Here is a 16,097-nt window from a genome sequence, read left to right on the forward strand (position 1 = left end):
CAGCAGGATTTTAGGAAGATGAAAGTATTTTTAAAATATATTCCTTCTAAAAAAACAATATGCATGATGCTGTGTCTGTAAACTCTGTATGTTGGAAGATGTTGTTTTGCTCTGTGTTACTGGTAAAATTAGTCTTTTTTTCTAAAATTTCTTGATCAGTTGTTTCACAACAAATATCTTTACTTAGCTCACTTTACAAGACGAAGTTACATTATACCCTAGAACTGAATAGTGAATTATGGCTTTCTTTATATTTCACTCTTCTTCAGTAGCCTATTGACTGACATAGTTCAATGTTTAATTTTACAGAAAGAGTGGCTGTTCAAACTTTACTCAGGTCTATAACTAAAATCAGCTTTTAGAAAAAAAATACATGTTATTCTAAATGTTTTATCCTGTAATTGACTTCATTAGTATCAATTGGCAAGAAATTAAAGAACTTAAATGTTTGAATTTAAAGGTAATTTTTAAAACGAATCCATCCATAAAGAGTCAATACATATTTTGCTAGTTATATCCTAACATTTGAAAGACAAGACATTAAAAAGTTTACCCTAAAACAATTTAACTCTAACATTGCATGAACACGTGAACTTCTCCCATCTCCAACGAAAAGGAAGTTAAAGTGGCGCTTTAATCAAGATGCTGCCTTTACGTCCCCTTGCAAATATTGTGTCACTAACAAACATCTGCAGCAATGGAGAAATCACTACATGTCAAATGTCTTCAATATTTTTGAATAGTGTTGCCTTTCTTTGTAGTGGTTGTGGTCTTGTTATGATCTCAAAAACAAGGGTCAAACTGACACACCTTTTTAAAAGCTTACAAAAAGTGTTAAACTGATTGCAATAGCTCAAGCCGGTTTCACTTTAACTACAGTGTTTGTAAATGTTATTTATGTTTATGTTTGTCTACTTTTACAGCATCATGTAATTGAAGATATGTTTGTTTTAGGAAATAAAACAGAAATATATGTTATAGCTTATACTGAATTAGTTCTCAATATACTGCTACTTGACTTGATTGGTAAGGATGAGGATTTACAGCACACCGCAAGGACAGTGTACAAGCACAAACGTTTAGTTTCCGAAGTGCATTTGAAGGCAGCACTTCATGCCTTCCCTGAATTCTGATTGGCTCTCAAGTACCAGCTGGTGTTCCCCATTGGCTAATGCGTGTCCATTGAATCCCCTCCTCTACCTTTGTTGTTGCGCTCCCGTTGAATCGCCTGGTTGTTGTTTCCCCTTGGCGTGGAGGAGGAAGAAGTTGTTCAACCCGCTCAGTCGGAGGATTTGAGGACAGAGAGAAAGAGAGACAGGCTGCTAAAAAAGACTCAAGCCGAGGACGCTTTTATTTGTTTCTGTTACCAGAAGACGAAGACCTGCAAACCGCAAACGTGAATGGAGCCGGAGTAGTGGGCTTAAAGCCAGAAAGGATTTAACCTACCCATCACCTTGTTGTAGCTCTCGCGCGGCAACTCCTTAAACCCCGCGTGCAACACTGGTGCAACCCCCGCTGTGTGAGGATTGTATCGGGACGAAACGAGGGAATGACATAAACATACTTGGAGATGCTTTACTACTACCAGCAGGCACATTTAGAGACTCTACTACGGCTGGTGCTGTAATATTTTCAGTGCTTAAATCGGACCGTCGAGAAGTGGGATAACAGAAACTGTTTTGTTCTTCTTCTGAATAGCAAAGGAATTAATCATTATGCCGGACCAAATCACAGTTTCAGAGTTTGTGGCAGAGACGAATGAAGATTATAAATCTCCAACTGCCTCTAACTTCACCACCAGGATGTCCCACTGCAGGAACACAGTGGCTGCTCTGGAAGAGGTGAGTGACTGGTGGGACTGAGATTGTCGTCACAAACACAATAATAGCAAAACTAGAACTATATTTTGTGATATGTCATTGATATCCTTTAAAAAAAAAACTTTATGCACGTTTCTAAACATTCCTTGCACAACGTAGAGAAGGCTTTTGTTGAAGAGAAACCACCTTCCCACTGCAGCTCTAATCATCCTTACTGCTTCATATTCATTTCAAGAGTTCAGCGATTGATGAATTAGGCGTTTACTGCTGTCATTGGTCTATACCCTTTCACTATGAAGTGGCTTTAATAGAGAAGTTAAATTAATTCTGTCCCTTCAACTATCAAAAGAAATCTTGGGAGGAGAGGAGAGAAGAGGGATTCTTCCTCCACTTCTGAGTAATCTGAAAACATTGCTGGAATCAAAACAAAACTCTTACAACCTTAAAGACTGTATAGGTGTATGAATCCCCACATTTACAGTGGAAGATGTAAAGAAGGAGAGAGGTAATCCAATCCGTAAGACATTTTGAAAGTGTCTTTGAGCATTTCTGCACTGATAGAGGGAAGGATTTGTCTGCATCCCGGTGCACCGAGAACACTGTGTGTTCTTCCTTCGCAGGTCACCAGGAGGAAGGACACTTCCGCTTTGTTCCCTGACAGCCCAAACACCACCTCCCTCCCTCCCTTGTTATAGTTTCCCTACTTTGTGTGCTGAATGGCAGAGCCTCGCCCTGCCTGATGGTAAAAATAGAATTTCCCACATGAGCAGCGTGGTGTATTATGTGTGTTAGTGTGTCTCTGTCCTCTCCACTTGCAGATGTTGGATGACGTAAGGAAATGCAGAATGTATAGCGTAAAGTTGTCATCAAAAATCGAACCGTGACTCGCACATATTCCCTTTTTTATATTCTAAAAACAGACGTCTTAGCGCATTTGATATGTGCAGAACAGAGTTCAGTATTTTATGTTTAATGTCAGCTTCACTCCTGCTTTTTTTTCCTTTTTTTTAAGCTGTGTTTGTGAAGGACTTATCCAGGCAGCCAGACATACACCTGCTCAGGCTGACAGGTGCTACCTTGTGATGATCTGTTGCACTGAAACGTCTGCAGCTGTTTGATGTAAAATAGCAATTAGTCGGATTTAGTCTTTTTTTTTTAATTGTACATTTACACACATCTGTAGTTAATCAGCTTTATTAACCCTGTGATGTTGAGTCAGACTGTTTAAAGTTCTGAGTAGTTGTAACAGGGAGGTGGAGTAGTGCGTTGTTGTTTCACATTGACCTCCCCACGCTTAGACTCAGGAAACACAAGGCCTTTATTGTTGGACCAACAGCACCGCGCTCACTTTGGTCTGTTTGCCCAATTAAACAGAGTCATGGACAGAGAACACTTCCACTTATTGTCTGCCGGCCTGCCTGGAACCTCAAACACAAGCACGAAAAACACTGACATATGGACATTGACAGGCATCCAAAAAGTAACTTGTGTTTCAAATTAAGAATCAGCTTTTTTTTCTGGTTTGAGTTTAAGGGGGGAAAAAAGGTCTGTCGAAGATGACTCCTTCACCCTTGAGAATAATAACACACGTGCATATCAGACGTGACCGTTTCAGCATTTAGCCGAGTAACAAACATTGTGCTGGTTCTGACCTCTGAAGCTGTAGTTTGTTGTATACGCACTCACTTTGTAGCTTTTACCTTTTAAAGTGACAGTTGAGGGCAGGCTGATTGGAACAGCACTGTGCTGTATGCTGCTGTATCCTTTGACAAGATGCCAGCTTTTGTGACTCAGTACCTCCGAGTTTTTGTATTCCACCGTCTGTTTGGATGCTCACTTTGAGATTTTTGCACTCGGCCTCATATTGCCCTTGTGTAGCTTTAGTACATAAACCGTGTATATTGCTATAAGTGGAGTTTATTTTTCTACCAGTACTAACAATCAGCACATCATTTTATTCTTGAAATGAGTGCTCCACTTACTGCCATCACTTAAGTCAACTTTATGACTGAAAATTGAAGAAATAATAAGTGACAGTCTTTGAACAATTGATCCGACTCCAGCTGTAGACTTTGACTTGTTAAATCAAAGCCTCCCATTTCTAAATTACACATACTTCCTGTTTGGTTTAGTTGTTCTGTTTCGCCACCAGTTTACTTCAATGCGGGTGTGAATTATTGACAATGGAGAAGATGAATTTGTTAGAAGAGCGTTGTGATTAGTGGGTAAATCTGTTGTTCCAGATGCAGCTTAAATGCTGCTTTCTGTTCTGTACAAATTACCTGTACTCCTCAAAGTCTTGTTCTGTGATTCTAAAATTCCTGATTTCTCAGGCCAAGTTGTAATGTTTTGAAGCTTTTTGGAGCATTTGTGCCAAGGTGACATAAAATAAAACTTATAATAAAATTCTCAAGAAGAGAATTTGGTGAAGTACATTTCGAGGGTGATTTTCAAATTCGTAGAAAAAGTTTCAAGATTGGCCAAAGTTATAAGGTAGCAAATAAAAATGTGGTAATTTGTTGAATTTGAATCAGTTCATTGAATTGCAGAATCCCAACTTCCTTCACGGTCTTATTAGTAAACCTTACTACCGTTTATTTATTTATTTTATTGATGGAGTGCCAGGTACTCCTCACGTCATACTAACAATTCCCATTCCTGGCAGACATGTGAGATAATATTGTGTGATATCTTAGTAATGTAGTAGACACAAACACAGGGTGACTACAAGTCTGTCTATAGGTGCAGTTTTATTCTGGCTGGTCAAAGCTCAGTGATCTATCCCACTGTGTGGAGATATTGTGCAGGTCTATCGTGTTTGTCTTTTTGTCTGGACTGTCCTCGTCTCCTCACCTGCATGTTTCCTCCTCTGGGTTGAACAGACTGTCTCGCCTCAGATGCCTCTTATAGATTGAGTCTAGTGCTCTGTATTTCTACCTCGAGCTCACGCTGCACTGAAAAAGCGTATGCACCGACAGTCGTCGTCTTAAAGGAGCCTGTAAAAGTGACCTTTAGATTTTATAGAACGCTTTTTAACACATTAACAAGAGTGGAGTAGAATAAAGCCAGAGTTTCACATGTTTGCACAAATGCTGTATAATTTACTTGTTTCTTAACTTAACAGCATCTGATTCAACCTTAATTACTCAAGTAGTTTTAAACTGCTGCCTATTAAGAGGCTATTCAAAGGGCTTACATTTAAGCGTGTGTGTGCCTGCATGTTTGTGTGTGCGTTTGTAAAACCGAGGCAATAAAACCTGTTTATCCAGTAAGAGGATGTTGGGATTTGTGTCATGACCCCCCTTTGTGCTCTTTGTAAAACACAGCTTTTCTTACTAACCACTTGTTTGACTTTCCTCTGGCAAGCCCAGACTGAAGGGCTCTGGGATTTGGTTTCCATTCCGAATATTCAGAGTGACACATTGTGAATACTCTGGAAATAAACCAACAAGGCTATGATCCAGTCCTCCTGGCAGGTGTGTACATTGAGATTTTTCTGCTTTTGAATTGAGTACATATAAGGAACATTGGGTCTCTGTATTCATGGCATTATTACCTACTGTAAAGTGTGGCATCTTAAATCACTGCATTCTGGCCAAATTCGTTGTTTACTTTTCTGTCATCCTCTTTTCTTTTTAGTTGCCTGATAACAGTGTTACTGTTGGGGGGGGGGGGGGGGGGGGCATGGCCTCACAAATAACCTTTCAAGATGCATCAGCCCCGAGGGCTGGTCTGACCCCAGTGTTAAGTATTGATGTCGATGAAAACGCCCCAGTGCTTTTGTCTCACTCAAGAAAGCCTCTAAGGAGGTCTGCAGGATGTCTGTCTAGCACACATTGTAGTCCTCTTTACTCTATTTTTGTATCTTGGACTTTTTCTTTGTATGCCCTAGATCCTGAATACTACTGGGCAAAGAGAAAGAGAGTGACTCCTTAAGTGATCCAATCAATAAATGGTCTTGAGCGGATCTCGAGTCCATGCAGTTGGAATGGAGCCGATCAGACTCGTACAAGCAGACGAGCAAAAGAGTGCTTACGATTAGCGTTCGTAGCTCTAAAACAGTCATCACTACATGCCATTGGAAACATGTGCTTTGTGCTGTCAGCTGTTTATCTCTTTGATCACTCTGTCTTTTCATAGTTGCTCAGACAGACACTCTGTTTTATTACTCAGCAGCTGTATTTTAATTTATAGCTGCTCGACGGGTAGAGCGCTTCCTTCCATGCGGTCTTGGACGTGCTTCCTGCTATTATTTCTAGATTTTTAGCACCTCCTTAATCTGTTTTGCACCACCTGTGTACCTTTTTTATTTCTTGTTCATTATCACCAGCACATCATCAACCCGTCAGTGCCACATCTCTGCCTTGCGTAGACTTAAGGTCATTGAAACGTATAACCTTGACATGTCTTTTGTAAATACACACAGCTCTAAAGAGAAAAGAACTTGAAGAGTATTATAATAAACTGGACCATTAAAATGTTTGTGAAAGACAACTGATGATCAGTGTCATAAAATGTGGTTTGAACTCCAGTTTCATGGCACTTGTTGGGGCTTGACAGTTCTTTTGCACATATGGTGGAATGCAATTCTTACAGCAATTAGATTTTTGTATGAGCTGTTTGGGATCAAATAGAATCTCAACCACCTTGAACCTAAAGAACCATCAACCTAATGAACCACATCCAGTAACCCTAAAGGGAAAAGGTATAGCTGCTGCATGCTCTCCATCCTCCCTTATTAAGTGCCAGCATACATGTCAGGTCTCTCTCTCTCTCTCTCTCTCTCTGTCCCATCTCCCGCCGTCCAATTTATTCATTCTTTGGCCAATGAATAACAGTTATTTATAGACCGGTCAGCTTTTTAGAGGCCTTTACTGGTGTCATGGGGGGGTTGGGGGCAACTCGGTACTGAAGGCTAACATCATTAGTCTTCAGTCTGGCTATTATTTCATCCAACTGAGATCCATCACGCTGGTATGCCAGTTATGCAGTCCTATGGCATGCTTCCTTGCCGCTTGATTTTTTTTATCGAAGGATTATTAAGGAGTACCTCCGGGAATGGTGATGGTATTCACAGCATCCACAGAAAACGGTTGGCACTGGCTGTCCGGGCCACATCAACCATCCGTCTGGTTCTCACAGACGTTTTTTTTATTTAAATTTTTTTTTAGCTCTCCTAGATTCGGTGCACAACATAGTAATGAGGCTTGTAAAATACTAAGTCGATCCTCAATGAGATTTTGAGTGTTAAGAAAACAGTTGAAGAGTCGCCTGCTGTGCACGTCTAATGACCTCATCTCTTTATAGCGCCTCTAAGCTTAATCTTAGGCTACCGGTTGTTTATTTTCATGCGTTGCCTTGACTTGCACAGTTATCTTTTTCCAGCTTTCCCAATAGCTCCACAGACCTGGCCTCGCATGCTCTTTTCGGTGCAGAGCAAAACATTTGCAATGACTTTTTGTGCTTAATCGTTTCATTTTTAATGCCAATTTATAGCCTATTATTTTTACCACCGCAGGCAAGTATGTTCTTGTAATTGGCAAGTTTGCGTTGATATTGTAGGGGTTCCTTCCCCCACGTCCGGCAAGGGATTGGTGGGAACGGCTGCAGCTTGGCAGGGGGCAACAGCTGCCCCCAACAACAGGTGGCCAAGAGGAAAGTTTGGACAAGGCTTCAGACAGTGGGATTATCAATGCAGAGACAATCTACATCTAATAGCTTTAGAGACACACGAATGGATCTCCAAGCTGTCACAAACACATGGCCTCGATACTAGGCTGACCGAGGTGAGCAGTGCAAACCTCCTGACACTCTGGACGGTCTGCCACCAAAAGACGCTTTCTGCTTCTTATCATCGAAAAAGGATTCCTGGCATGATCACAGCAGCCCTGCCTTCTTGTTTTAGCTCTCCATCCACCCTCGTCCCTTGAGCTTGCCTTAGTTGTGCACGAGAGTAGGCCAAGCCCATTCAGCACAGCAAACTCCGTTCATTCTTTCAAATCCTTCAAGATAAGGTGTTGGTTTAAGGACAGTTTTTTTCACAAGTTCCTTCAACGAAGCAAGTGGGTGTTAGTTTCAGAACCCATTGGCTATCGTAGGACGTTTATGCAGTCATGGAAGCAGTGGTGAGTTTTGTTTTTTTGGGGGGCGGGGGGGCTTCTGTTCTAGCACGCATTTGAGATAAAGTACAGTGAGTCAAGGCTTCCTTGTCTGTGATCTGAAGAGTTAACAATCCAAGCAGTACGAAGCAGAAATGGAGTTTCATTGCGGCGAGGTTGTCGACATTGATGGAAGCTGCACTTTCATAAAGATGCCCATTAATAACAAGCAAAGTCATTGTCAGATGATAGGCCTATGGCTATCCCACCACTCCACTGCTCTTATTCTACAAACCACGAGTCATGATAGTTTGAAAGTATGTGGATGAAAAAGCACATACTGAACAATTCAGGACCACGTGAATTTGAGCTGTATGTATTTATGAATTCAGTTTCAGTTGTGAATCAACCTTACCTCGCTCGTAATCTTTTTATTTTTTATGAAGCCTTACTTTTTCCTTTTGGATCTTTTTTTTCTAAATGACAAAATGGCATTTTTCTAGCCTCCAGCGTCAGCGAGAGAGAGGGTTGGTGTTATCGCCCGAAGACAGGCTCTGATCCGGCACCTCGTGATGCAGCAGCCCTCCCCACGGATCCAACAGGGTCGAATGTCAGGGTCCTGTCCCGATTGATTCAAAGTCACAATCTCCCTCATTCCCTGATGGGATTTGCCTGTGGGTGTAATAAGATTTTTTCTCTCTCTGGCACACCATCTATCCTTATTGAGCGCAGATGGTGGGATATTGGATTAATGTAATTGTCAGGTTTGGTTCGGAGGTTGTGGTAATAGAAACATTCTCTAGAAACATATCAGTCCAGTATTTTCTAGGTGGATAGAGGTAGGAGACTGGCTGCTTTCTGTTCCACACAGAGGTTAAGGGTCGGACTCCAAGGGCCAAAGGGGTAAATGGGAAGTTAAAGCTCACCTCATTCATCAGTGTCCTGGCCTAGATTGTGTAAAACAGCTCCTGTTGACGCCTTTTGTTCCCCGACGGCCCTCGCCTCTTCATTAATGGAGTCGGCCATTGATTTGTAGTCGTGACCACTTGGCTCTGCTTGGGGGCCAAGGTTAGGGTAGGATGGATGAATCCTCACAGTGGTGTTATCCTGCTGTCACTTTCATTCAGGGAACAGAACAAGGCTCCTGTTTGGGGAAAAAAAGTTTTAACATTAACACTTTGGAGGCTCTCACTGCAGGGTTCATCCAATTTTGACTAAACTAGTAAAAAAGAAACTAGCTTAGCTGTACTTATGATTCTAAAAGAAGACGATTGTTAATAAGGTCATTTGCATCTTTGTTTATCTTTTTTCTACCATATTATGTCCTCAAATAATCTGGTCATCACAGATCCCATATGTGGTTTTCACATTATGAAGTATGTGTAGATTTGGAAACGGTTGAAAATACTTTCTAATTTCAAGCAAAAGGTGCTCATTTGTTTCTCACACAAGTTTAATTGGATGAAACCGTTAACAGAGTTCTTCTGAAGTCTCAGAGCAGTCTGATTATCTTGATTTCTTGGATGGACTATGTCAAGGTAGACTCCTAAATTCTTAAGTCGTCTATGGAGTTCAAGATGACTTATTTGTACTGAAAGCCTTTTCTTGTTAAACCGAAGTGTGCTCTGCAGCAGCCACCCTTTCTGGAGGGTTTTATTTTGGGGTGGAGGTAATTTTCCCTCCTTCTCCCTCAGACATCATCTCACAAACTAGAACTGTGAAGTAACTGTCCAGCACTTTAGTTCTGGCGCTTACGCACTCTGGAGTGACACATACGCCTAAGCAAAAAAAAAGAGCCAAAGAGAAACTCCAAGATGAAGTCAGAGGAGTTTTTTTTTTTTTCTCTCCTCAAAGCACGGCACATTTGCTCCTTATTTCCTGGCCCCTCCTTCCAACTTGGTTTTTATCAGTCTCCTGCCAGTTTATGGACTTCATTAAAGACTACCCTCACAGTCAGGAAGACTATTTTACCAGGTGGGTAACACAGTGCCTTCAGATCTCTTGTGCCTTTTTTTTTAATTATTATTTTTTTAACTTCAATGTGTTTTTAAGCTGTTGTGTGCAAGATCATGCCATATGCTTACACCTCATTTTCCTTTAAAACGTACTTTGAGAGCAGATTAAAGATACCTAGGCTTTCAAAAAGACTCATCTTAGAAAGGGAAAAAAAAAAAAAGCACAGCTGTCTGTGGAAACCTACATTTTCTGCCCAGGTCTCTCAGCTTGTAAAAAGTTTAGCAGGTCAAACAGCAGCAGGTAGCTTTAAAGTTTGTTTTCTCTCACACTTTAGGTACTAAAGCTGATGTTGTCATCCTGGTGTGATTTCTGGCAGCTGGCGGTCGAGGCCCTGGTCCAACTGTGATCTTTGTAGTGTCTACCCAGTATCCCTGTGCTTGCAGACAAGAAGGCTTTTTTCTGTTTAGGGGAAGTTTGAATAACTTTCAGACAGACCAATAAAAAAAAACCTGCAGGGAATAATGACTTCAGAGGTCACACACAGTAAATGTCACCCCCAAGTTGAGTGTTAAAATCTTCATGAAAGTCTGTTTTTGTTAAGGTTGTTTCTCCAGCAAACTCACAGTTTAGCCTTTTATTACTCGTGAAACTGCGCTTTGATGCAGCGTGGACCGCAGCTTGTGTGTTTGTGCGTTCATAACAGCTCGTGTCTTGTGACATCATAAAAAGGCGCCCCTCCCCCTTCCTTTCATTTCTGTCCCCACACACAAACTCCCACTGAACCTGCACGCTGGAGTTTTCCATGCCTCCCCCCCGGGGGACGGCCTGATTACACACGTCTCAGCTGTTTGAGAGAACAGACGAAACTGTGCAACCATAGTCCTCCATGGAACCCCACTTCTGTCCAAATATTAACTTTACATACTCGGCATGGAGAAAAGCTGTGAATGAGACATTTCAAAGACTGAACTTTTTTTTTTTTTTTTTACACTTTGGTGAAGAGTCGGTCTTTACATGGATGAGGCAGAAGAAGTTTGCACGACACTTCTTCCTCTGCCTTCTCTTTGTTGCCTGCAGCCTTGAACAGTATGTGACACACGTTTTGAATGAGTCACAGCTTTTCCTCTGTGGATGTTTACTGTCGGTAGGTAGAGAGTGTGCCCCTTCCTGTGTTTTGACCGACTGTACCACACGTAGAGCTTAAAGACTGGTTAGCAGCACATACACCGCTCCAGTCAGAGAGCCACTTTGACACCACACCTGCAGAAAAGCTGATGTGTCTCATTCTGCTTAAAACTGCAGACTAAATATATCATGCTTTATTATTTGTGTTAGGTCACCTGCCTTCAGGGGACCTAAAATAACAGTGAGAGCTTTAAAGGGGAACAACAGTGCTGCATTCTGAAGTGGGAGTGTGTGTTTAAGGCCGGGGTTTGACTGAAACAAGTATTTTAGTTGAGTATTTTCCTCTAGTATTTGCCAACACTGAGAATATTTCACTCTTTATATGCAGGCTTGAGTCTCACAGCCACACCCTGGCACCATGATGCAGTCAGGTGGAGCTCAAACTCAGATTGATTTGTGCCATTTCTAACCAAAAAAGAATAATTGGGGCATTTACTGTATGTTGGATTCAGCAGGGAAATGTTGCAAACAAAGAGATATAAAGAAGAGCAGATAGTCCTAAAAACATTGAGTTTGGAGGGGCAAAGATGGAATGAAAGTTCAAAACGTGTCCCATCAAGTGTGAATGTCGTCTTGCAGTTAACACTGGATTCTGAATGTTGTAATGAAGAAAGATAAAGGACCACTTGAGGGTGAGGGAAATGTCCTGCATCCTCTCTCAGCTCTTTGCATTCTTATCACATCGTCCATTTGACAGAAAATGAACTTTTAGTAGGAAGAATATTATCATAGCACACCAAGCCATATACTCGTATGATATACTGCTGGTGGTCTTACTTGGTCACAGATCACAACTAATCTGAAACATCGTGGAGTAATACTTTGTGTCTAAAGGATGGAAATTGTGAATGTGTCATTGCCAGTGGCAGTTATTGATCTGGACATTGATCATGGGGAAAAATGGATTAGAACTGTCTCGCCAAGAGATCCCTTTCTACTGTTCTTCTGCTTCTCCAAACAGTGACCACGCAGTGATCCATTTCTTCCTACTGTGTTAGTGTATACGAGTTAGGTAAGCGCTCGCCCCTGTTTAACACACTCTTAGATGTTTCAGGGAGATCTCTCTGAGGAGTGGAGCTTTTGGTGTTTGCAGTGTAACATCTGGTAGCTTCACTCAACCCGGTTTACAACCCCAATCACAGCAATCACACACTCTCAACCCACACATGCAGTCATTTAAAAAGGATAATCCCAGACTGCCGCTTTCTTATTGGCTGGCTTCCACAGCGTCAGGCAGACGGTTTCCTCGGGTGACTGTCGCAGGCTGAGGATTTAAAGTGTGAGGCGAGGTTGGTAGACGAGTTATAAAGAGATCACAGGCAGAAGCCCAGATGTGTGCGTGTCGTCTTTTAGAGCGTGTGCTGATGACAAAAGCAATACTACAGAGGAGGATTGCTTGGGTTTGTTGAACTGGAACGTGTCTGTGTGCTCTTGTGTAGTATCGGGGGCCTCTAAGGAAAGCAGGGCAGCGCTTTTTCAAGGCAGACATGCTGTCATCAGCAGATAGTTAGTCTCCAGGAACAATGGGGCCGGGTCTTTGTCTTGTCTGTCACTCCAACATGCAATCACCCAGGAATGTTTTTCTTCTTCAGATAGCGAAGCAAGAGGCCACTAACATACAACTGGCCTGTTAGCCGGAGTCACTTTTTTCATTAAGTAAGCCCTCCTCCCTTACATGTGTTCGTTTTGTTCAAAGTAGCATATAATGACGTACATCCCCAGTGATGGAAGAGCTTCAAGTAGCTCGCAAAGTAGCATCAAATCCTTTGGGAATAAACCCTTCCCTTTACTGTGATCCTTTTCAATCATAGTTAAACTAGGATTATTATTTGAATAAATTATGTGTTAATAAATTAATCTGGAAAAAAAGTTATTTAATAAGTTAAATCCGTCACACATTATCACAATATCTGGCCTTCTTGAAGCATTGTACTAAACGGGTATCTGAAGTGACATTTCTCATTAATTTTAGTTTTATGAGCAAACTCACAAAATAGACAACGGCTAGACAACGGCTGAATCCTGAAAAGACTTTTTTTTTTTATTGGTGTTCAAAATTCCTTTTCTCATTTTGGTTTTTGAAGACCCAGAACATGCTTGATCAGGCACACTCATTTGCTTCGGTCTGGGTTCTAGAAAGTTATACTTTGTGCTGACCAGCAGTCAAAACTGCTAGCTCGTACAGAAATATGTCACCTATTTTAGGTCTATGGTCTGCTTACACAGGTTTTTCTCTGGAAGGTAGTTGTGGTATAACTGCTACACCAACAGGATGTGGTTATGAAGCCTGGGATAAAGAACTCTCTTCAGGATAATAAAAACAGTTTTCATTAAACTCTGGACTTTTTAAAGATAGTTGTGCATTATTTTTTTTGTCTTTGTTTTCTCGATGTTAATCCTCAATATTAAAGCTCCTGTGAGGACTTTTGAACTAGTTATGAAATGGAAGGAAATTAATAATAATACCTCTTTATAATCTAAAACCCCCAAAAAATAGCATAAAGATTGACCCATTAACTGTTAAGGCATGATAAGGTTTTTCGTCAACATACTGTACATCATCGACATGTAAGGGCAAGAGCAGCCAAAAAGATGATGGGTGCAGTTTGTGTATGGAGAACGTCAACAACACAAACTGAAGTTCTTCACACAAACTTTGATCACAGTAGCCTCTTTATCTGTCCGATCATACAGTGACCTTATCTGTCACTATCTGTCTCTCTCCACACAGAGCATTAGTAGCCTATGACACGTTACTCTCCCATTCAGGAGATGCACCACCATAAGTTAATGTATCACCATAGCAACAACCTCAATGACCTTGCAGTGTGTTTAAAGCCTCTATAGATCGGCTGGCAGCAGATGGTACCCGATCGTAATCATGATGACTGTAAGGGTGATGTCATGCATTAAAAAAAGAGGATTAATTCAATTCTTTGTTTTGGGTTTCTCCTCCAGTCAGTCAGTCAAAAGGAGATTAAAAAAAAAAAAAAAAGAAAAAACTTTTGTCATTTCGTTATCTGATATCAGAGGAGGAAAATGCTGACTTTGCAGTAACGTTGTTTAAAGTGTGCTTGTGATGCAGCACCAGGCCTCAGTCTATTGTGTGATTGGTTCAGCTCTGATATTGTGCTGAAGAGACAGAGGAAACCCCCCCCCCCCCACACACACACACACACACGCACACACCTCGCCGTGAAGAGGTTTTAGATTTAATAGTTTTTTTTCAATTTGAAAAGCGTCATTGGCTGCAGACGAGACGGCTCACACATTCAGTAGTAGTTCAGTCTGGCCTTGGTACTCAGAGAGAAGTCACTCCGTTTGACCCTGAAGAGCTCATCTGACTTCAAAAGTGTGAAAGTGTGTGAGTGTGTGTGTGTGTGTGTGTGAGAATGATTTAGAGCGGTGTTTTTGTTGTGCTCAACTGGGATTGGTTATCACCCCGCCTGTCTGTTCCCCACTTGTCTTGCTCCCTGTCCTGGCCAAACCATTCTCTGCATGTTGAAAGGGTCTGCTGGAGCGTGATGCTGCCTGATTGGTCGGTGTGTCTCTGTGTGTTTTTTGCATATGAGAGGGAGGAGGACATTGGGTTGTTCTGGAGCTGTGATGTCTGTGTCAGTGAATGTGTGTAAAGGCTGTGGCTGCTCAGGCTCTTATTTCTGACGCCAGTCAGCCGTTTGAATCTTTCTTATAGTGATAGTCACTATAAGGAAGTGAAGATAGCTTTCACTCTGGCGCCTGAGCCTGAGCCTACCCGAGGTGTCCTGGGCCTTGACGAGAGTGAGTGTGTTCCTCACTGAGTTCTTATCCTTCTAATGAGGGCATGAGGGTTTTTTTATTAGAAAATAAAACGTGATACTCAGGAATGATGACGAAGGTTCAACAAGCTGACCAATTCAGGATGTAGACATTTCAATACTGAAATAAAATGACATGGTATGATTTTACATTTTCAACTATTCTAAAGCAAACACAACCTTCTCTGCTGGGATTCTATGCCGCATGTACAGTATGCTTCACACAGTGCTGACAGGGCTGCATGTTTACTGGAGTCAGAATGTTATCTGATGAGTAAACTTCATGATGTAAACAAGACAGATGGATCGATACTTTGATCCCGAGGGGAATTCAAGACCAGAACAGCACCATTTTAAAATCCCTCCAAGTGTTCTTTTCTGCATTAAATGTTGTGTAAAAAAGTTTCTTATCAATGCACATTGTAACACGGTACTGATTAGCCAATATCATCTATCAGATATATTGCTTGCTGTAGTAGCTGCAGTGATAAAATTCTGTCAAACTTTTTAAAAAGCTACAGCGAATCAAACTGTATATTAAGCAAAACATGTTTTTCTCCCCCCTAATTGGGAAAATCACCATAATGTGTCACAAGGCTTCTTATGATCTTCTATAAGATTAGACAGAAACCAAGATCATCTGGTTCTAAAAGACCAATTAAGCACACTCTCCCAGCTGCAGCACGCTCACTTTAAACAGTGTGTGTATCCGAGCAGCTTCATTACACGAAGCTGCCATCTGACTGTGTGGATGCAGCGTATGCATTAAAAGCTTTAGTCACAAAGTCGACAGACTGCTATCAGTCTCTTGTCCATTTGGCTTGTCTTCTTCCACAAAATCATTCATGCTGCAGAGAGGGAGGCCAGCAGTTTGTGAGAGCACGGCCTTTCTTCTTATTTCCACTGAGGTAACTTGTTGTCTGCTTTAATGCAAAAAAAATATGCCGACTGAATATATTCAAATTCCAAAAAAACCCTTTATTTGTCCCCGGGGGGCAATTCAAGAAATTCAAGCAATTCTTTTCAACCAATGCACATTAGACTAATTATGTGCAAAACTCAGCTGTTAAACACTGTGACAGGCTTTTAGCTTACTAGCTTGCCCTTACCCGACCTCCCATCCACCATATCAAACACATTACCAGCATCTGGACCAATTCATAATTCATGTAGAATCTTATCTAATTTTAACATTATTATATTATATATATTATAATATATATATATATTTATTTATTTTT

The 16,097-nt window shown here is 41.3% G+C and overlaps 1 protein-coding gene across 2 annotated transcripts in view; it reads left to right on the plus strand.

Annotated features, from left to right (window-relative positions):
• The first annotated feature begins 1,187 nt into the window (after nt 1-1,187).
• The window catches only part of asap2a (ArfGAP with SH3 domain, ankyrin repeat and PH domain 2a), a 50,692-nt gene continuing 35,782 nt past the window's right edge, over nt 1,188-16,097 (plus strand). For both annotated transcript variants that reach the window (XM_079370236.1, XM_079370237.1), the window contains exon 1: nt 1,188-1,841. In XM_079370236.1, coding sequence (XP_079226362.1) covers nt 1,716-1,841 — 126 coding nt within the window. In that variant the 5' untranslated portion in view covers nt 1,188-1,715. The remainder of the gene's footprint in view (nt 1,842-16,097) is intronic.

The sequence above is a fragment of the Symphodus melops genome (genome assembly GCF_947650265.1).
Source record: "Symphodus melops genome assembly, chromosome: 19".
Classification (NCBI taxonomy): domain Eukaryota; kingdom Metazoa; phylum Chordata; class Actinopteri; order Labriformes; family Labridae; genus Symphodus; species Symphodus melops.